This window comes from Protopterus annectens, chromosome 7.part0 (assembly GCF_019279795.1).
Source record: "Protopterus annectens isolate FY-2018-M chromosome 7.part0, PAN1.0, whole genome shotgun sequence".
NCBI classification, from domain to species: Eukaryota; Metazoa; Chordata; order Ceratodontiformes; family Protopteridae; genus Protopterus; species Protopterus annectens.
In genome coordinates, this window is record NC_056739.1 from 1,557,248,457 (window position 1) to 1,557,272,535 (window position 24,079).

The 24,079-nt window shown below is 39.3% G+C and overlaps 1 protein-coding gene across 3 annotated transcripts in view; it reads right to left on the reverse strand.

Moving 5' to 3' along the window:
- NUP210 (nucleoporin 210) overlaps positions 1 to 24,079 on the reverse strand; it is a 2,490,054-nt gene that overhangs the window by 1,667,135 nt on the left and 798,840 nt on the right. For all 3 annotated transcript variants that reach the window (XM_044078102.1, XM_044078101.1, XR_006365597.1), the window contains one exon: positions 2,635 to 2,772. In XM_044078102.1, coding sequence (XP_043934037.1) covers positions 2,635 to 2,772 — 138 coding nt within the window. The remainder of the gene's footprint in view (positions 1 to 2,634; positions 2,773 to 24,079) is intronic.

Genomic DNA, 24,079 nt, shown 5'->3' on the forward strand with positions numbered 1-24,079 from the left:
CACATGTCATTCATAGCCAATAAAATCTGAACAAATTAAAACTCTCTCATAACAATTATATAACTTCCTAAAAACATACAAATTACCTACACAACATCTATTAGTATATATACACATGTACATGTATATACACAAAACGCATGTAAACAATACCTTCATCTCTAACTGCATTTGCTTCTTAACCAATACTGGCTTAATTACAAACTGCTGTGTTTAGTCCTGGGTGACTATCAGCCCAAAGTCTTATTTATCCATGCATACTCTCTCATTTCCAATAAATTATTTAAGTCACCCCCTCTCACATTCTTATAAATTCCATCAATCACTTTGAACACAAATCTATGTTCATAGCCATCTTTAACTATATGCTTGGCTAATGCATTTGATAAATGATTTCTACGAATCTCAGAAAAATGTTCTATTATACAATCTTTTAGTTTTCTACTACATTTACCTACACAAAATGCAGGACATATATGCATGTCGCCAGACAGACGATATTCACTGCATTACATGTAGCAAATAAATCAAACTTATATTCTTTCCCTGAGCTAGGATCTACAAAAAACATACTGTTTGAAGAAATATATCTGCAGCTCACACCCTGTTTTTTTACTTATTATTCTTCTTTCTTTACTTACTTGTGACCTAACATCATTATAGCAAAGTCATCTTTTAAGATGAATACAATTTCTATATTCAAACTTAGGTTCATTTGTAATTAACTTCTTTAGTTCAGGCATGCTTTCTAATATCCCCCAGTTTTTCTTTATTATTTCTTTCACTCCTTGAGTTCTTGTATTAAAAGTAGTAATACATCTCACATCACCTGTTCTACTATTAACCATTTGTGATGATATTTGTTGGGTTTAAAATAAGGTTTTGCTGTCGTATCTCTGAATCATGTGTATATATACTTATAGATGTTGCATAGGTAATTTGCATGTTTTTAGGAAGTTATATAATTGTTAAATGATGAAAGACTTAATTTGTTCAAATTTTATTGGCTATGAATGTCATGTGATCACTGTCTTTTGAAATAAACCAGCTGTTGTACCCGAAAGCTTATGCTCTGCACATTTGTACATTTTATTAAAGTTTTTACAAGTTATAAGTGTTTCTTGGTTTGAACTTGTACTGTGGTTCCTAGCACAGACACCCAAAACACACAACATCTGCTTCCAGTCCTTTAACTGTTCTTACATCATCAAGCTGTTACTAGCTGACTTGCAGACAGTCCCAGATATTTTTTTAGGTCACTTTTCTTTAGACATTGACCTCTTTAAATGTTATATCTTCTACAGAATACAGCAAAATTATTTCAGGAGTGTATCACCTCTTGTCCACAGGTATTGGTACGATGGTACTGTAAGAATCATTTACCCCTTCTTCATCCAATAAACACAACTACTGTCACTACTGGATGCAGGTTCGCCCCTGACATCCAAATCTCAAATCCAAAACTACAAAGCTGGGACAGCAATTAATGTATATAACTCTTACATGTTAATTTGTTACAAAAGAAATAATGTCAAGGTGTTAAAAGTTACTGGTTTACTCAGGCTTCAAAATTAAGAGGCACTTATGAATTACTCCTTAAGCATAATGGGGGTCTTTTCACCACATGTCCACCAGTTTGGTTTACCTGTAGTATAGGACAGACACAGTAAGTCATACTTTACATGTCTCTGTTCAGCTTGTCTACAATGGCAAGAATATCCATTAATTAAAACTACTCCTGCACTTAACATTTCAGTCAGGCTACACTTATTTCTGGTCATGTACTAATCATATTTAACATACATCATCCACAGTGATATGCTCCAGAAAACTGATAGACAACTCACATCTCATACAACACAGCTTCATGATACTGCTGCAGCCCAACAGCAGCCATTTTATTCCAATGCCACAACATTAAAAATCTACTGCTTTAGGGGGAAAAACCCAGTAAAGGTAAAGAGAACTTCTGCAAATGAAAATCTGTCTTGCAACAGAGACTACAGCAATGCATTATAAGGCTACACTTCAGGAGCAGCTCAAGAAATGCTCAACTCTCCATCCCATGTATTTCATTACAATTGCTTTTCTTTTGTTTCACCTATAAACAAATATTACTAAAATATTTATGAACAAGTCTCAGGCATGACTTTTGTCATGGCTGCCAAAGTATCATTACAGTTTTGACCCTTATGAGATCTTCTCTCTTCTAACTATAGCCCTGATAACAGTCAACTTGTGTAGTTTGGACAGAGTCTTATAATATGGTAACATGCTAGCTGGCATGCTAAAGATTCCCCTTGTGAAAGAGAACTTGTTCTGCATTGCTTCCTCATATTATGTGCAACACATACATATATGATCAACTAAACAACACACCATCCAAATAAATGATATACTAACTTTCTAGCACTACTGGAAAATACAGCATGTCTTCTCCTGCTGTACCATCCTCAAGATAATATCCAGTAAAATGGATGAATTAACATGAATAGGTACGCAGGATAAAGAATAGCAGCAAGGGAGTATTCGGCGTTGAAAGGATTACATATGCCATAATTCAAGGAAAAGTATCTGAACAGAACAAGTAGTGCATAAGTAAATAAAGAAGGAAATAATGTTTCTGATTATTACCTGTATTGTGTACTGATAAGCTCCTGCTTTGGATTGCCATGGAAATGTCAGAATGCTTGGATTAAGGACTATGGGGTCATAGATTTCAACTTCTTGCTGGTTCCGTACAGGAACACCCAAGACGTGTACACCACCATCCTAAAAGACAAAGCAGTAAAATCATGTACCTTACACTGAGAAAATTACTTACATTCTGCTCGTGTGGACTAAAATATTAAATCTGACTTGACAATGAAAGACACACTTCTATTTAACTTTGGAATTCAAGCAAAATGATCAATCCATTTCAAGGAATACAAATATAACTTGAATAAATTCCATCTTCAAATGCCTAGATGCAGTGTCAGGGAATCAACAGGTATTATATTCACCTTTGGTGCTGGAAGACCAGAAAGTAGTGGGTGCTATACCCACTCCAAGTGATTAGATTGTCGACAACCCAGTGCAGCATTAGGAGGAGCTGCACTCCAGACTGTGTTATCCTTTGAATGAGGACATTAAACCAAAGATTAGTCGTAGCTCAGGTGGATATAAAAAATCCCACAGCACCTACAGAAAAGAATATGGAAATTTCCCAGGTGTTCCAGCCAAATTTCTCTTCACGTTTACCTTAAAAAGAGGACAACAAATGGATGGATGGATGAACTAGTCCGGTTCACCACAGTCATTTACCTCTCAACTATGAATCTGCAGAAGACAAGCTTAGCAAAGTAAAACACAAGATTTTAAAACCTATAATTATGGGAGTGTACTAAAAGAACTCAACTAAAGGTAACGATATTGACTAGTCAAGAACTATTACGTTATTCACATTCTCTTAAGTTAATAATGACTAAAGTGATCAAACTATCAAAGCCAATACTTGAATTATTATTATGATTATTACTTTTTTAAATAAAAATATCTTCTACAAGAATCTATTAAATAAATTAAGGGAACAGCAAGGAAGGTTATACAAACCTGCAACATGGCCTACACCACACATAAATAAGCTTATGCATAACGGAAATAAAACAAGGAAAATCTGGCATTTAAAAAAAACATCAATCATTCTGTGACAATACTGGCACTTATGAACCTATCACAGAATAGCACCTTAAAGACTTCACAAAACTACTGTAGTAATCTTCAAAAAAAAAAAAAATCACAGCAAAAATCCAAAATAGCTTCAGTCAACAATCAAATTTAGACAACCTGTTAAAAATTACAACTCCGCTCTTTCACAAATGAAACAAACCATAAGATAGCATGCATAATAGTGATAATGGGGAATACTGGACTACAGTAGTGTGTTTGAGTAATGGTAAGAATGTTATGGCATTAGTGCACTTTTTTCCAAAATCATTTTTATTAAATTTTGTTAATAAACATGGACAAAGTATTAGAAATAAACAATATAAATCTAAATAACTATTTACACTACATACAAACATCCAGGATAAACATTTGTTTTATCCAAGAAAGCTAATCAATATTTATCTAACAATCTTTCCAGTTTTTGCCAAGCTAATCTTTTGTGCGTTACATTTGATGATCTCTGATAAAAAGTTTGCATTTCTTTTTTACATACAGATTTTGCTATTGAAATAAACTCAGTAAACATAACATCTTGCTTATTTTTCCAGTTCAATGTAATTATTTTTCGAGCAATTGCTAGATTTAGCCAAAGAACAGGTAACTGATGTCTAGGAATTACACTTGGGGTAGGAACATTGAATAATATCAAAGAGCTAATAATTTGACAGTTATCAGACCACAGGGCTTTTGTGAAATGTCTAAAATCACTCCAATACTGTGTGAGAGTTTTACATTCGATGGACATATGAATCCGGTTGGTTTCAAGAATATCACCACACCTCCAGCATTTGCTTTAATTACTCTTGGTTATAAGGTCAAATCTGTGTGGACTGTAAAAGCTTCTATGAATAAATCTCTAGGTATATAGTCTCCAATATAAAGATGATGAAGTGTTTTTTATTGAATTTAATAATTGTTTCTTATTATCGTTAGATAAAGGTTCACCATTAATCTTTATGGAGTAATTCCAAAAAGCTGGGTCAAAAGTAATCAAGTCTTCTCGTAGGATTTTATATACAGGTGATATGCTCAATATTCATCGAACTACACCATATGAATAGTTTTATCAATCTTGGTATAATATCAGTTTCCGGACTTATTGTCACTCTCATTTTATTTTCAAGAAACTGCCAAAGATTGAATACAGAGCCAATTATCTTGGCAGACATTATATCTGGCTAAGAGAAAGTTCATTGGTTGCATGTTCTTATTGTCTATAAACTGGTGCCAAAACTTTAGATTATTCTCTAAGATTCCGCATCTTATTGATATTGAAGGTTTGTAGACAATCTGGTGCATAAGCTGGGAAATGTAATGAAAAAGGTGTTCTTTATAATTATCGTCAATTATATTTTTGAAAATATAAAATATTTGGTTTATACTATGTGAGAAGCGACTATATGGGCAACATTCACGGAGTATCCAAAATATTTTGTTAATTCCAAAGGTTTCCTTAAACTGGGTTTCTGAGTTCTCAGAGGAGGTTATATGTATTTTATGTAGTTGTTTCCAGCTAGAGGTATATATAGATGAAATCCAGTGTAGCATTATGATAATAATAACAGATTTGGAATGTCATTCTATGTTGGGAAAGCCAATCCCATTACTGTCCCAGGCTCTAACATGTCATTTATAGGCTATTTTTGGTTTCTTTGGGAACCAAAGAAAAGTTAGTAATAGGGGATCTATTTGTTTAAAGATTTTTTTAGGAGGAGGTAAAATCAATGACTGTATGTAAAATAAAATCTTGTGCAAAATAATAATTTTTAATAATGTAAGTCCGTCTTCTATGGTGAAAAACATTTTGTTCCACTTTTTAGTCAAGTCACTGATATAAGTTACTAGTTTAGTGAAGTTAAATTTAAGTCTCATTCCACTTATTCTTAACACTTATTCCTAGATAATCTATCTTATCATTTTCTCAGTTGAATGTATTGTATTTTTGCAAATTGTTATTTTCTTATTGATTAAAAGTGTTTTGATTTTATTTTGATTAAAATTGAGCCCTGAGACTTTTCCAAATAAGAGTTATGGCATTTATGATATGCTGTAAAGAGCCTTCTATTTCCCTGGATGTTAGTAGAATATCGTCAACAAAAAGCTGAACTTTTGGACAGTATCCCTCAATAACTTGAAATCCTTTGATATTTGGGTTATTTCTAATAAATGAAGCAAAGGGTTCCACCGATAAAAGTGAAAAATAATGGGGATAGAGGGCAACCTTGTCTAATTCCCTTATGAATTTTTATTGGGGATGATAGACATGAACCAATCATAACAAATGATTTAGTATCACTATAAATATTTAATGTCAGTTTAGTGAAATCTGAAGTAAAGTTAAATTCTTCAAAGATTTTTTTGTAAGTATGACCAACTAAGGGAGTTGAACGCCTTATCAATATCCAGACTTCTTCTTTCGGCTTTTCCCAGTTAGGGGTTGCCACAGCAGATCATCTGTCCGCTCATGATTGGAAGCAGAGTTTTACGGTGTCGAGTTGCCAGCCCGGTGCCCAACCTTCCACAGAAGGCACACACATACACACACTCACACCTAGGGCCAATTTAGGTTGTCCAATCCACCTACTGCATGTCTTTGGAATGTGGGGGGAAACCCGAACAGCCGGAGGAAACCCACGCGACCACAGGGAGGACATGCAGACTCCACACAGAAGGCACCTTAGCCGAGAATCGAACCGGAGAACCTCTTGCTGTGAGGTGGCAACGCTAACCGCTGCACCACTGTGCCTTATCAATATCCAGACTAATAAGAGTTAATTGTTTCTTGGTTTTGTTTGCAATGTCTATTAGAGACAGTAGCGCAATAATATTGTCATGCACTTTTCTATGTAAGATAAAGCCAGTTTGATCAAAGTGTATTACATTGGGTAATATATTCTTTAGTCTTTTGGCTAGGACAGACATGAAAATTTTATAATCAATGTTTAACAATGATATGGGTCGATAAGATGCACATAGTTGGGGGCCCTTACCTGTACATTTTTCTAAAAAATCACACCTACCTCAGCTTAGTTCATTATGTCTACAAGTATTTATTATTCCTACTGTCCTGATGATAAATTCTGTTATTCCCATGCAATTTGATGTCATTCAGTCTTACAGGTACCATCTTTTAGACTCATCCTGACCTATTAATTTCTTTACTGCCTTGCCTTTTTCTGTCCCATATAGCTGGTTGCCATATTACTTATCCTGTCTTCCTGACACTAAAATCTATTAGCTCATTTAATACTCTGCCTCCAATCCACTGGATTCATCCATCTTGTCCTTGTGGCATTCTGTGTACCCTCTAGCTATGACATCCCTTGCACTCACAGTCTTTCTTTTCTTCTAGTGTCAGTACCAGGTCTCCAGTGCCTCCCACCTCTGGCGGTCTTAAGAAGAAATATAGACTCATTAATGTTCGCAGCAGTCCTTTTCTTGTTCATGTTTAGCATGCACCACTAGAAGTTCTGTTTAGCCTTCTTGAAACATTTTACCCCCTTGCATCATCTTATAACCTTCTAAACAGTGTCCCACATCCACTGCTGTGTCTGCTAGACATTTTCCAATGTAGCTGGGGCCAATGCAGATCCTAATGGCATCCTGGAGGTCTAGCTGTCTCCATTCAGCTTGGGAACATTTCACTTTAGATGCACTACTTGTTACCCCCCCCCCCACATACACACGCAATGCAGCATCTATGGGTGAATCTGAAAAGTGGATGTGCAATGGGGACATGTGGCTTATCATCCAGCCTCAGCTGCAGTAGCTTGGCCATATCCACAACACATTTCTCCCTTTGGACCATACCCAGTCATTGTGACATCTCCACAGTCCAACAGGGATCATCAAAGGAAACACCCATGGAACTGCCGTCTCTTTGGGATTGCTACGCACAACCCTCTCTGCCATTCTGTATTCCCCAAAGCCGCTAATTGAACCACGGTCAGCTGGGCTGCAATAGAGGCTTTATCTTTCTACACCACAGGAGTAGCCTTCATCCTTTTATCTGCTGTTACCCCTTTCTCACCTTCGCTCTTTAGTGATGCAATTTACCAACCATCTCCAGTCTTATCTGTTTGTTCTTCATTTTTAGCATCATCACTTAAGGTTTCTAACTCAGGTTTCTAACCTTACCCCCCCCCCCCTTAGCAAGTTTGACAAATCAGGTTATACCTTATTTGTGATATTTGTGTAGCTTTACTCAAAAGGAGTAATTAAAAAAATCTTTATTAAATCACACATTTTAAATTGCAACATGAGTCCCTATACATTAAGGAGAACTGCAACCACGGACTCAAAAAACATGTTTATTTCATCATGGTTTGGGGTTTCCTACATTTTAACACCACTCTGGGACTATTTACAGCTTTTTAAATATTTTTATACTTAATTTCTGAGTCTAACCACATGGGGTCTGTAATCTTGAAGTAATTCTGATTGTTTAGTCTTCCTCTAGGTATGCCACAATACAGTGCTTGTCTGTAAATAATTTACATCACGCAGGCCTCTTTCTTCCTAAAGCTCCTGTCACTGCATTGATTTTACATGCATACCTGCTGTCTTTCAGTCAGTTAGTTTTAAGTAACATTTCATGCCTTCAATGACTACTTACAACATAAACAATGCAAATGCCATAGAACAGGCATTCAAAGTGCTTTTTACTGCTGCTTCTTTTAATAATGGCTAACTGAAGTATTTTGTGAAGCCTGAATTTTACTGCTTTGACTCATCTCCCAACCCCCTTCACACCTTACTTCCCTAGTTGTCAAAGTGCTAAGGGTAATGTGAGCTGTTACCCACTGTGATTCATAGTTCACAGCAGGAGACTTGACTCAAACTCCTTCCTTGTTCCAGCCTTTACTTTCTGTATGAGTAGGTGAAGGACCAGGGAGCGGTGGACATCACAGCATGGGTGGGTTTTTAGGACGGTAGTGGTGCTGTCAGCTTGGGGAGGGAAATGGCCAGAAAACTACCTGCAATCAGTGGTCTTGATGACATCAGTGAACTGGAGACTGCATCAAGCTTTCCTAGGGCGGGACAAATGTTTTTTGAAAGTGAAACAACCACAGTACAGTAAGGTACTATTCTAGTGGAGAGGAACAGTCAATTTAAATTATTTTAAATGCTGTATTGTTGTTTATTTATAGCAGAGACAATAAACAAGGAGAAAAAAAGACAGAGAGGTTGAGCATTTAATAATAGAACCCCATTGTTGTCCTTTAATAAGAAAATAAACAAATCGTTACAGTTTCCCTTAATATGTTTGTACAGTACACAATTGTCATCCCCTCCAACATTACATAAATTGTCCAATTCCTGCCTTCTCTTAAGCCTTACTCCTTCTTGACAGCATTTATTCACACGCTGTCCATTTATTTCTATAATGTGTTCCTTCCAGTCTCTTAAGTGCCCACTTATAGTTCTTTTATCCATTTCATAATATTCAAAGCTTCCATTATGGCTCAGTTTAAATTTTGATTTCCATGTTCTAGTAATTGAGTTTTAGCTGCCAATAACATTAAACTTGGTAAAGCCTTTTAATGGCTAGACGATGCAGATCCTATACCCAGCTCAAAAAGAATAATTTCCTTAACTGTTTCCCCAACACTACAAAGTCCTTTGCACAGAATTTTTAAAATCTGCCAGCTTGTTAAATTAAACACAGACACACATTCCCAATTACCTCTCCCATCACATTTGCTTCTAAAGTGCACTTGGTGTATAAAAATACCTTTTGCAAACACTTTCATACAAAACACATAAACCTTCTGAATGCTACTCTTGCACACTTGGGAGCCCTACAGATTTCCTTCCATTGTTCCTTTGCAATTTGGCTTTTCTCTTTTCCCAATCTAACAGCCTCTCACCGATCCTTACACAGTAAACTCAGTCTTATCTGGCCTCTCTTTAACCAGCTATCAAATTTCTGCCACAGCCCTAGCAAAAGACAACAGAGAAGAACACTTCTGCCTCTTCTGGGCTAAATAATGACAGACATTTGAGTTTTAGACTACATATTCATTAGAAAATGCAAACAAACACAAATCCTATTATTCTAGCTGATTTACAACCTATAAATGTTATTTTGTACGCTTTTTCTGATTAACCAGCCTAAGGTCTGGTCCCAGCGAGACCGGATAAGAGGGAGTCTACTGTAGTTAGAATTCATTATTTTATACAATCCACTAATTATCCCTTTCCTTAACAGCATCTTCTGTTATAGACTCAACTAGTCTACCACAGCTGGTATTTCACTTAGCACTTCCCCATCCCTTTCTCTTTGCCTACAGTCTGTAATCAATCCCTGATAAGGGTGGCAGTCTCTAGTCTGCAGTCCAAAGTCCTGCTTAAACTCATAACTCTATTAACTTTCCCTCCAAAGTTATCTGATTCCAATACATTGGCTCCTTTGGTAACTTCTTCCAGTAAACACCAGACCCCTTTTACCAATGTTCTATATCCCTACATACAGGTGTCCATAATGGTAAAAATTGCCTTACCAGTTAGTTCATTGAATACTTTCTGCTGTTATGAATAAGCTACCTACCCCCCCCCAGTTTCATCATCATTTTTTCCACTTGTTTACAAAGTTCTGTTCAAGTTATGTGTATAAGCCTTAAATGTGTAAGGCTTTAAAGTACCCCTTCAAAAAAGGTAACCATATTGTTCTATGGGAAGAATAAACTTACCCCACATAACTCTTGCTCTCTTCCCCTCCCAAATCAATTTCTTCACATCTTTATTGCTATCCAAAACTTCTTTTCTATCTGATTAAAACAAGCCTTACCTCTGCGTAAGACTAAAGGTACTAAAAACATTTTTTTAGCTTTTGTATCCTATCTTCCATTGACAAGAACTTCTCTTCTTTTTTTTTTAATTTTTGTGTAGTGCTAGGAGCGTGGTGATTACGCTTCGATATCTGGAAAAAGACAAAACAGTTAAGTGCTACTTTAGAGAAAGACCCAATCTTAAACAAAAGTTATGTGCTTACCATAATGACAAATCCATGTTGTCTGATTTTCATCTGGTTCAACACATGGGTTGATGGATCAGATCTCGGCATAGATTCTGAAGCTTCTTTGGTTCCACAGCTCTGACTTCGCCCCAACCCAAAATTCCCTATACTCCACCCCATTCCACAGATCGAGTTTGCCCCCACCTAATATAAACATTTTACAACACTGTAAATATGATAATAGTTTCAAATAAGATAAAGATGGAGAGAGAAGGCAACAGTCAGAACAGGACTGTTCACAGACAGGGAGTAGACTAGTAACCACCCGGTCACCCCAAATTCATAAGTGTCAATTTAGGAAGGAGAGAGGTTGAATCAAACATCATGGATCTACCGTTACAATAAATACATAACTTTTGTTTCCAGTGTTGCCTATTTTTGTCGAATTAAACACATGGGACAGATTTCCAAGCTGTCGGTCTGGATGATATCAAGAAAAGACACTCTTGACTATGGTGGAACCAAAAGAACATGAACTAGACTGTACATCTAATTTGTAATGAGATACAAAAGTATGGACTGTGGACCAAGTAGCTGCAGCACAAATGCTGAAGTGATGAGCTTTAAGCTTAGATTGTAGATCCAATTTCGTTATTTTATGGGCAAGGGAAAGACAGTCTGTTAAGCATCTAGAAAGGGTAATTTAGCAAGAGCTTTTCCTAATTCTGGCTTCAAAAAAGCAATGCACAAAAAAAAGAAACATGAAGCAACTGCCTGCATACAAGAACACAGAGCAGAACCCTGTACAAACCAGTAAAAGCTACTGCAAGTCCTATTTTTTTATCAACAGACTGTGAGCAGTTCCTTTAAACACATTCAAAGGTCCAACAAAAACAAAACAAAAAAAACCCAAAAAACCTGAAGTGACTGCCAGCATACAAGAACACAGAGAGCAGAACCCTGTACATACCAGTAAAACCTACTGCAAGTTCTACTTTTTATCAACAAACTGTGAGGAGTTCCCTTAAAAACATTCAAAGGTCCAGCCAAAAAAAAAAACTGAAGCAACTGCCTGCATACAAAAACATGGAGCGTGGAACCTCGTACAAACCAGTAAAAGCTACTGCAAAGTCCTACTTATTATCAACAGACTGTGAGCAGTGTAGGTCTATTATTTATTTGACATTTGTTGACTGGGAAAGTCCAACTGGGACAAAGCCCTTTTTCAGGCCTAGGGAGAAAGGCTCCACAATACAAATATAAAACATACATGTTACGATGGAACTATAATACAATAAGATTAGCAATATATAACATGATGATAAAAAAGAAGAAGAGACTAAAAGAAATTATATATAACAGAAGTACATGAAGGTATAACACATATATACAGAGCAGAAGATAATAAAATGCAGTATATTGACTGGAATCTAATAGAAATCAACAGAAGGAGAAATATGTCAAGAAGGATAGAAGAATAAAAAAGAAAGAAAAGAATACAGCAGGAACTAGATTCACGTAGGGTGATTACAGTGACATTTTCAAGAGTGATTCAAGTATTCTTTGAGAGATCTTTTGAATTTATAAACTTGACGTACACTTTGCAGAGTTATAGGAAGCTTGTTCCATAGAATAGCAGGTGACTTTTTTAGGTTTATGAATCTGTAATCAATATTGAACTGAGCTCCTTCGTGATCGGGGAGGAGTATAAAATGAGACTAGTGAAGACAAGCTAGGGCAGAAAGAAGGCTTACTGATATAGAGTGAATGACGAGCATATGGGTGACTAAGTTGGTTAGAGAACTCTAGCCAATTGGGTGAACTAAGGGCAAGACAATGGTGTGATTTGGATTGGCAGGTTAGCAGCAAATCTGGCTACTTTGTTACAGGTAGTTTCAAGTTTAGTGAGAGGAGAAGACAGAAGATTTGTAAAAATTTGTGAGCTGTAGAAGAGGTTAGGAATAAGATAACCATTTGCTAGTGAGATTCTGGTGTCAGGGTTGAGGAACCTTTTGTTTTTATATAGGATACCAAGCTTTTGGTGGGTTTTCTTAACAGAGTGATGTATATGAAGGTCAAATTTTAGTTGGTCATCTATGATTACTCCAAGCAGCTTAGTCTGGCTAACAGGGGTGATGCTAGTATTATTCAGTGAAAAGATGTTAAGAGGATTTGAGGTGGAAGAGGGATTTGGGGAGGAAAAGTAAGAGTTTTGTCTTTTTGGGATTAAGTATTAGATGTTTCAGTTTGTATGAATGATGTTTGCGTGAGGGTGAGTAGTTCAGTAGGATTGTCAGCTACAGATATAATAGCAGAGTAATCAGCGTAATGTATTAGGGAAGACTGAGGACAGGATTTGTGTAGTTCATTGGTAAAAATATTAAAAAGAAAGGGTCCAAGAATAGAAACCTTGTGCGACACCAGTTTTGAAAAGGAGAAACAGCTGAGAGCCATTTGATGGACTGCTGCTAATTTGAAAGGTAGCTGCTGCGGAGAGATTAAGATGGGATAGAGCTCTGAGAGAAGTAAAGGGTGGGAGATGGTATCAAAGGCTTTTGATATATTTAAGAAGCGATAGGACACAAGTTTATTGTTATCTCTAGCTAGGGAAATAGTATTGGTAAAGGAAGTGAAAGTAGTAGAGGTACTATGGTGTGGACAGAAGCTGTGCTGGGTAGGGGTGATCAGGTTCCTATGAATGAGGCAGGCCATGAGTTGTTTGTAGATCCAATGTTCAAGCATTTTTGAGAGGGGAGAAAGTATGGCAATAGGTCGGAAGTTAGAAAATTCTGTAGAATTCCCACCTTTGTGAATAGGTATAAGTAAAGAACATTATCCAAAGTGTAGGGACAGTAGATTCAATAATAGAGCAGTTTGTGAGGATAGAGACAGGATATGCTATAGATTTAGCAGCAGTTTTTAGGAAGTAAGATGGCAGATTATCAACTGATGGGGAGAGAAGTTGTTTTTTGATGCAACTTGTAGGAACTGGCCTTAGAGAGAAGGGGGAGGTTTGTTGTTGAGGAGCCATAGGTGGTAAGAGATAAGAAGGGTTAGAAGTCTGCAGAAGTTTGCTTATGGTGTCAATGAAGTAAGAATTGAATATGGATGCTGTTTCAAAGGTAGTATTGCTGGGGCAGGGATTAGGCAATGAAGGATTGCCTGGGTATAGTACTTGGTTTACAGTGTTCCAAAACTGTTTAGTATTCCTTAACTGTGTAGATTGAGACTGACGGTAGAAATTTCTTTTATCATCATTAATATGCTTTTTGGTGAGATTACAAAGTTCCCTATATCTTTGGGAGATTTAGTCCTAGACCAAAGTTTCCAGGCAGTATATATTTTTTTTAGTATAAGAGACCAAGTAGAGTTAGTTAACCAAGGAGAGTTATGGGATTTGACTCTAACAGTTTTAGAAGTGGCAAGGGAGTTAAGCATATTAAGGAAAATAGAGTTAAAATGAGACACAGCTTCATCAAGAGGTAAGGTAAAGAAGAAAGACTAATCAATAACTGAGAGAGCACTGTTGAAAGTGTCAGGATTGAAGGTGGATAGATTCCGGCATTCTTTAAATTTGTGGGGTCTGGGAATGTGAGGAGAGGATCAGAAAATATGGATAGGGCAGTGGTCACTGATGGAGTCAGAAGAGATTCTGGGCTGTGATACAACTAGTATTGGTATGTTTATGGTAGAAAGTGGGAGATGAGATAAGTTGTGTGTATTCAAAAAGATTAATGCAGTTTGTAAGGGAATTAGAGCAAAAAGTAGACCAGTCGATATAACATAATTTAGTATTATGATCTCATTGGGTATATGGTCTGACATCCAATTAAAAATCTGTTCTAGTAGAGGTATATTATCACCTGGTGGTATATAAATGGCAATTATTGTTAAAGTTTTGTAACTGTTAGGTTTAAAATTGGCAATAAGAAGCTCAGCAGGGTGAAAGGAAGGAGAAAAATTAGAAACGGGAGCAAGGGTAATGAAGTCTGAGTACAAAACAGCGACTCCACCTCCCTTTTTATGTATTCTGTCAAGGCGGACAATCTTGTAACCAAAAGTGAGAATTTCATTATCAGTGTTATGTGGTTTACGCCAAGTCTCAGAAAGAGAAACTATGTTAGGGGAGTACTAAGCTATCCATGACTGAAAGTCTGTGATCTTGTTAAGGATACTATGGATGTTAATAGAGTAGAAAGAAAGAGAGATGCTTAGGAATTAAGTTAGGAGTAAACAGAGGGGTTTGTGGAGCAGTGGAAGGAGCATGTATATTAGTATGAGTACCTGAATTAGGGTGAACATTTCCAGAGACAAGAATAGTGTTAAAAAGGTAGTTTGGAAAAGAAGTAAAAATGTAGGGAGAGAGAGATTTGTGTTTAGTCCTGTAGAGTAGATTGATTAAAGGAGACAGTTTAATTTTGGCAGAGTATGTTCTGTGCAGGAGAAGAGTGAGAAAGCTATAGAAAAGCAATGGTGGGTTTGGAGGTGTGTGATAATACGAGAGGAAGCAGGAAAGCAGTGTTGCTGGATTCGTTGACTGTGGTATGAAATTAGGTTATAAACAGTAGAAGAATAGAAGATAAGATGAAGGGGTGAAGAGAGTATGGGAGAAGAGTAGAAGTCATACTGGCAATATAAAACAATGGGATAAAGAAGAGGTAACAGGAAGTAGGAATAAAAGACAGTATAAATGAGAAAAAGGAAGTGGGGGTGGGGAGAGAAGATGGGTGGAGAAAAATAAGAGCTAAAAAGGTAGAAGAGGAAAAATGGAGAGAGAGGAAGGTTCTGACAGGATAGGATTATAAGAGGTTGTCTTAAGGAAGGGGTGGGATTAAGGTAGTCAGTTATAAAGGAAACAGAAGTGGGGTGGATGGGAAAGGGGGTAGCGTAGGAGAGTGGCGTGAGCCCAAGTGCAGTGAGGGCAAACTGAGCGGGTCAGCCCAGGATGCATCAGGCAGCAAAAGTGAAAAAACAACAATGTGTACAGCAGAAATGAATGGCTGAGAACAAAGTCGCTAGACAACTAGTGTGGAAAAGAAGAGGTGAGTATAAGGACAAACTAACTAGAAAGGGAATGCAAGAAACGGAGATAAAAGCAGTTGCTGGTAACCCAGGAGAACAGGGCAATGGACAAACTGTAGAAAAGGGGGTAAGAATTGTTCAGACAAAAAAAGACAGGCAGAGAGTAACAAAAAAGAAAAAAAAGTAAACGAGAGACAGAATAGATGAAAGTAGGAGAAATAAAAATGTCAAAGGGAAATTAAGGGCAACAGAGAAGGTATAGGAGGAAAGAGGGAAGGGGAGTGAGGTCTGCTTCTGAGGTGCCCAAGTGACCTTGTAAGTGAAGATGATCATCATCTCTTTGTGATACTCCTACTGATTCTTCTGCTGTGCACACTACTGGACCCCTCCCTTTTCCTCTCATTTATTGCAACAAATATATACATTTTTCCAAAGCTTTGCATTTACTTTATATTCTACTTCCCTGATGTGCTACTAAATCTGCTTTTGAGTTCACACAGATAAACAGATGCTTTTAGGTACTGACCTGGGCTAGATGGTTGATTGTTTTTCTATTCTCACAGCTTTCTCCAAGTCCTGGTTCACAGCCACCCCCTTTTCTTGTTCTCCCAACATAATTCTATTGTAAGTTTCCTAGCCCTGTCAAACCTGTTTTCTCACAGCTTTCTCTAAGCCCTGGCTCTTAGCTCCCCCCTCGGTCTCCTAACAATCTTATTGTAAGCTTCCCAACCCTGTCAGTCTTGTCTATTCCATCCCTCTTGAGAGTTTACTTATTCCTCCTCAGAGCTGCGGCGCCAACTTTAAATACTTAGAGACCATCTGCTCCCCCTTCGGATTTCTTACCTTACTGTTAGTTTTCTTTCCAGATAGCAACTCTGCAGTTGGTTTCAACCCACTCCATTCCCCTGCGCTACCCCCATTCTCACCCACCCCCACATCAATTACATTTCTAGCTCCTCCCTCTAACCCACCACCCAATTATCCCCTCCAATTCCCCTCTCATTACACCACTACCCACACCTCTTCACTTCCCCTCACATTACACCATTAGCCACACCTCCAACCAAACCCATACATACCCAATATCTTAACTCACCTCATCATTAGCCCATCAGTACAACCTCTTCTTCACCACCACATCTCACTATTGCACACTAATTCTCACTCCTTTATTCACCCACATCCCATATTACAATGTCCACCTCTGTTATCACTACTCTACTTACCTTATCAATCTCTTTCAATATTCTACTACATCTAACCTCTCATCAGTCTTATACTTCTTCCTCCCACTGCCCATTATCCTCTCTCCCATACAGTCTGAACACACCACCTTCTTCTCACAAACTTCAGCCAGCCTTTACAACACAAGCATATTACTATGTACCAGAGTAAAAATCCTCCTCCACCATCACCACAACAATAATATTTTCTCTCTAAATTATCCAAAGTAAAATGGAAACTAGAATACACTACTCTCCCATATTCTGTAACAAACATATTGCTATGCGTGGACATACATCCCAACCTGGGTCCCATCTCCTCTCCTCTGCAACCCCCCAACTCCCAAAAATCAATAAACTTCACTACAATTAACCTACAAAGTATCATAAATAAAATCTGGACTTCCATGCATGGATAGCCCATAACAAACCTGATATTATTGCCACAACTGAAACAAGGCTAAAACCCTACATTAAGAACACAGAATTCCTTTCACCTGTCTTAGGGCCAAAAGACCCTGAAAAAAGGTGGAGGCATCTCTCTAATACACTCCATCTCTTTCACAATTGTCCCATATACAAAACCCATCCCACAGTTCTCCACAGCCGAACTTCGTTTCTTTCCTTAAAATGAATAATTGCAAAAACCTCTGTGTGATAGTTATTTACATTCCCTTGGGCAATAACATCCCAGTTCTTGAGGAAATCCTTGCCTGAGCATCTACTAACATAAAAAATGAAACTATCATACTAGGAGAAGTAAATATCAACTGGCTAGACATATCCCCACAAACTGCAATGTCAATCTATACAAGTTCACCCAGCTAGCTAACACCATAACCAGGCCTAATAAAATTAATACTAATGGCTCAATCCAAGACTGGATTTTAGTGTGCAGCCCAAATGATATCACGTCTGCTGGCACATTCTCCAACAGTATAAGTGACCACTTACCGACCTTTATACAACGTGAATATACCACAACAATTAATAAATATCACTACAGGGTTACCATAGATGAATCCCAGTTCTGTCCATCTAGCTTTAACCAAAGGTTGCTTAGCATCAACTTGGATGCACTAAAATCACTTCCCCTTGATGAGGCAGTTGAGTTCTTCAACTCAACCTTCCTCGGCATACTAAATAATCTTGCTCCCCTTAGACGAGGAGAGTAAAGACCAACCATGCCAGTTGGCTAACAAGATCCACCAAGGATCTCATGAAACACAGGGACGAATCATGGAAAACCTGGCAAAAAAACAAAAACCCATCTGACCTCACCCAATACAAACAGCTCTGAAACCAGGTTAAGCATCTAGTACTGTCTGTCCATCTTTTGGCTTTTCCCGGTTAGGGGTCGCCACAGCGGAACTCCGGTCCGTTAATGATTGGCAGTAGATTTTTACGTGCTGGCTTGCCAGGCCTAATGCACAACCTTCAATGAAGGAACGCCCATTCACGCATGTCAACACACAGAAGATGCTCTAACTGAAAATCGAACATGCAACGTCTAACTGTGAGGCGACAACGCTACCGCCACACCACCACCGCAGTCTAGTACTACAAAATAAAAAAGAACACTACCTTACATTAGAAAATCAAAACAAGCAAAACCAAAAGAAATTCTGAAGCTCTCGCAACTCTTTATTAAACCCAGGCTCTAGTAATAATCCCTGCCCAGACCCAAATAAAACACCCATTGAAATTGCTGCAACCTTCAACTCCTATTTCATAGATACTATAGCCAATCTAACCGCTACCTTTCCCAAGACCAACTTGCCCACCACAGACCTCTCCACAGCTAACACCAGTACACCCTGTATTCCCAACTTTACTCTGTCACCTATACCCACCTGGACTATTAAAAAAAATTGCTTCTAAAACTCAAACCATGCACAAATGCACCTGACAATATACCCGCCAAATACCTGCAAATCTCAGCCAACTCAATCGCGTACCCTAACACCATACTTCTCAACAGATCTACCTAAGAATCCTATATGCCCATCATCTGAAAAAAAGCTTTATCCTCCTCCTACATAAGGGGGGGGGGGCCAACACAGCCAACACCAATTTCCACCCCACTGATATACTATCATCCATCTCCAAGATTCTGGAAAAATTTATTCATTCTCAACTTCTTCACCATCTGACTCACAACCAAATCCTCTCCCCCACCCAACACGGATTTAGGCCAGGACATAGTACCATCACTGCCTTCATATTCTTCATGGACACTGTCAACTGAGCCCATGACACTGGCAAAATCATATCTTCACTATTTCTTGATCTTTCTAAAGCTTTCAATACTATATCCTACTCTCTACTTCTAACAAAACTCTCTAACATAGGTACCTCACCTCCAACTCTAAACTGGCTCACTAATTACTTCACTAACAGACAACAATCAACTAAATGGCAGAACTCTTACTCCCCCCTTTCCTAAACACCATCACTGGTGTTGCTCAAGGCTCCATTTCAGGCCCACTTCTGTTTATCATATTTATTAGTAACTTCCACACCACACTCACTCAAGGCTCAGTCATCTAGTATGCGGATGACTCCACTATTATCTGCACTGTAAATAACTCCTCAGAACTACACCAACTCAGCCAAAACGCCCTCACCTCCACCGAAATTTGGATGTCTAATAATCTTGCCCTGAACCCCAACAAAACCAAACTAGTCATCTCTGCCACCAAAAAGTCCACACACCTACAAAAAGAGAACTTCACCATTCAATCCCAAAATGTACCACCATCAACACTGCACCTAGCACAAAACTCTTAGGTGTCATCATAGATTAAAACCTCACATTTAACCTGCACATCCAGTCCATTGTCAAGAAGACATCAAAAGCTTGGCATTTTCACGGACACAAACATCTACTCAGTGCATCAGCCCAACTTCCCCTTGCCTCCTCTTTTCTATTACCCTCTCTTTTATACGGTGCCCCCTCCTCACCAACAGTCCTCTCTGAAGTCTAAACTAGACTCAAGCTACAACAAAATTGCTAAGTTTGTAACTACTGTCTCCTACTCATCCCACCACTGCTTATCATTATGCAACCTAAAATGGCTTGAACTCCCCAACTATCTCACCTTTATCCAACTACAGCTCACAAACTCATTCATAATCCATCCATGTGCCCTGCTCATGGGGGGGGGGGCAGAGCTGTGTCTTCTCCTTTAGATTAAATCCAGGAGTAGTACCTTTTCCATTTATCAGCATAGGATTTTCTTGTACTGGGTATTCTGGCTTCAAGAATGACGTCCAGCACCTGCTTGCTTAGGGCTGCTGGGGGGGGGGGATTCAAGGGATAAGCCAGGCTGCAAGATTGAGGGCTTGCAGCTGTGGACCCAAAATGTGTCCCTCCTGCTGAGAGAGCAGGGTTGGGTTCTGGTGTAGGTGTCAGGGTGGCACCGGTGTCAGGCTGTGCGCAGGAGTGGTTACCAGTGCTGGCGTGGCCAGTCCAGGGCAATTAGAATTGCCCTTGGTCTGTCCTGTCTTATTCTGAGTAATACTCTTGGGAGAAGGGGCAGAGGTGGGAAGGTATAGATTAAGAGATTTACCCACTGAAAAGATAGGGCATCCACTTTCCAGACCCTGCTGTGAGGACCCTTGGTGCAGAATTTGCTGAGCTGGTTGCTGGGGGAGGCAAAGAGATCCACCTCTGCCCCATTTCTGAATCAGAAGTTTGAAAGTGCTGGGCTCCAATTGCCACTCTTGTGGGTCTAGTAGATTTCTGCTTAAGTCGTCTCTGCCAGTGAGTTTTGTTTGCCTGGCAGGAATTGAGTTTGCAGATGGACTTGCATGTCCAAGGCCATGTTCCACAGGGCCATGGCTAACCTGCAGAGTGGGTAAGAGTGGGTTCCACCCTGCTTGTTGATGTACCACATAAAGTACAGTTGTGTACCTACCATAAATGTAGATGTTCGAGTGTATTCACTGTTGCAGTCATTACAATTGGGTTATCCTGCTGGCAGGCTATCCGCAGTCTGCCTGAATTTCAAAGGCAATGTCCAACGTCGGTTGCTGTCGCCTCCTCCCTGACGTGAGTGCACCAGGGGTATAAAAGATGCAGCCGACGCCATTTTCTTCAGTTTTTCTTGCCCCAGATGTCAGGTGCCCCCAAAAGGGTAGGCTAAAAATATGTCAATAAAGCATACATGCACCAAAGTAAATTATTCTTTCCTCTACCAGCAAATACACCACATAGGTTGTATAGAACAGAGAAGTACAGATAAGTTCCAGCAAAGATAAGGGGGATGGTGGGTGGGTAACCTGGACTGCAACAGTGAATACACTCGAACATCTACATTTATGGTAGGTATACAACTGTACTATATTCATCGTGTTTCACTGTTGCAGTCATTACAATTGGGTTGAATCCCAAAGCTAAGGTTGGGAGGCTGGAGCTAAATAGGATAAGGAGCGGCTATGAGGCCCTGCAGAACTGCAGTGATAAAGCCTGCCCTGGATTTAGAGTAGAGTGGTAAGTGATAGTGCTTTGTAAAAGTGTGTACTGATCTCCAGGTTGCAGCCTCTAAAATGTCTTTGGTTGGTACTCCTCTGAGGAAGGCTGCTGAAGTGGCTGCTGCTCTGGTTGAATGTGGCCTGATGGCCTTAGGCACTGATTTGCCATATTGTGAATAGCAGAAACTAATGCAGTGGCCTATCCACTTTGAAATAGTCTGCTTTGAGATAGCCTTTCCTTGTAATCCTGCAGCATATGCCACTAGTAATTGCTCAGTCTTCCTGAAAGCTTTGGTTCTGTCCAGGTAGAAGTGCAGCTGTCTGTGTAAGTCCAAAGAATGCAGAAGTCTCTCACCCTTATTCTGTGGTTTGGATAGGCAAGTGAATAGTTTGGTTAAGGGCCACACTGGACACTACCTTAGGCATAAATGTCGGGTTTGTCCTCAGAGAAACCCTATCTGGACAGAAAATGATAAAAAGGTTCCACAGCCATGAGTGCCTGTAGCTCTGAGACTCGTCTTGCAGAGGTTATTGCTAGAAGCAGAGCAGTTTTCCAAGATAAAAATTTTATATCAGCTGTAGCGGCTAGTTCAAAAGGAGGCAGGGTGAGTTTTTCCAAGACATAATTGAGGTCCCATGCAGGTATTGGTGATCTCCTTGGAGGCCCTACGTTTTTGGCTCCTCTGAGGAGTAAAGGATGAGAAAAAACAGGTGGCTCTGTATTGTAATGAGCTGAAATGACAGAGGCATGAATCTTAATTGATGAAATGAATAGGCCTTTGTCCAGCATCTCAGTTAAGTATTGCAAAATCTGAAGAATATTTGGTACAATTGTGTCATTTCCTTGTGCCTGGTTCCAAGCACAGAATCTCTTCCATTTTTCAGCATAAGATTTTCTGGTACTAGGCCTCCTGGCCTCCAAAATAACATCCATCACCGCTTTAGAAAGAGGGGTGTTTTGAATGACTACATTATCCGCCATGTTGCCAGATTTAAGGTCTTGAGTTGGCTGTGCAGGATCTGACTGTTTTGTTGGGACAGTAAGTGAGGAATTTGAGGTAATGCCCAGGCTGGGCATTGAGACAGGTTCCTTAGGATTGGGTACCAGTGCTGGGGGAGCCAGTCTGGGGCAATCAGTATCATTTTTGGCTTCTCTTGTCTGACCTTTAGGAGTACCTTGGGGAGGTGGGGTAGTGGAGGAAAGGCATATACTGTTAAGTTTTTCCAGCTGAAAGATAGAGCATCCACTTTCCATGCTTGCTTGTGATATGTCCTTGTGCAGAATCTCTGTAGTTGGCAGTTGTGAGGGGAGGCAAATAGATCTATGTCCGGGCATCCCCATTTCCTTGTTATTATGCTGAATATTTGCGGATCCAATTTCCACTCGTGGGGATCCATGAGGTTTCTGCTTAGTTCGTCTGCCAGAGTATTTATCTTTCCTGGCAGGAATTGTGCCTGCAGATGTACTTGGTAAGTCAATGCTGTGTCCCACAAAGTCATGGCTAGTCTGCAAAGGGGATAGGAATGAGTGCCTCTCCCTGCTTGTTTATGTACCACATGACTGTGTTATTGTCCCTTTTTATCAGTAGTTGTCCAGGATGAAGTTGGTCCTTGAAGGCTGTCAGGGCATTCTGAACAGCTAGCATCTCTTTTTGATTGATATGTAGATGCATTTGGCTTGTGGGCCATGTGCCCTGAATACATCTTCCTGCCATGTGGGCTACCCAGGCATAATCTGATGCATCTGTTGTTAATGTTTGCCTGGCTGTGGGTAAAGTGAATGGCTGTCCCTTGTTGTGGTGACAGGCCTTTGCCCACCATCGAAACTCCTGTTGCAGGCAGGGAATGACGGTAATTATTGTTTCCAGGCTGTGACAATGTTGAGTCCAAACACTTTTTAGATACCATTGAAGTTTCCTCATATGCAGTCTTGCATATGGAATTAGCAGAATGCAGGAAGCCATGAAGCCCAAAGCCTGTGGAATTTTTCTTGCAGATAACTGGGCCTTTGTTGCCAACAGTTTGAAATAAGTAGTCAGTTGCCTTTGTTTGTATGGCGTGAGATAGGCCATCTGGGCAGTTGTATTTAAGCTTGCACCCAGGAATATTATCTCTTGAGAGGGTACAAGTTTTGATTTCTTTTCGTTTAACGTGTACCCTAGGCATGCTAGCAATCTTTTTACAAACGCCAGATGCTGTAGTAGAATGTCCTTGTTCTCTGCTTGAATGAGGCAGTCGTCCAAGTAGGGATATATCTGTATTCCTCTGTCTGCAAAATGCAATTACTGGAGCCAGGCATTTTGTGAAGACCCTGGGCGCAGTAGATAAGTCAAAGGGCAGTGCAGAGAATTGGTAGTGCATTGAGCCAGCTATGAATCTGAGGTATCTTCTGCATGAATGTCTGATTGGGACATGCAGGTATGCCTCTTTTAGGTCTAAAGTCAAAAGCCAAGTCTTCTTGCCCAGCATGGGCAGAAGCTGCTGCAGAGTCAACATTTTGAATTTTGGAATATCCAGATATGTGTTTAGAATAGATAGGTCCAGTATTGGTCTCCAGGCTTTGTCCTTTCTGGGCACCAAGAACAGTCTTGAGTAAAATCCTTGTCCCTGCTCTTGCTCTGGTACTTGCTGAATGGCCCTCATGTCTATGAGGGATGAAATTTGCTTTTGTGCCTCTGCCCATTGATTT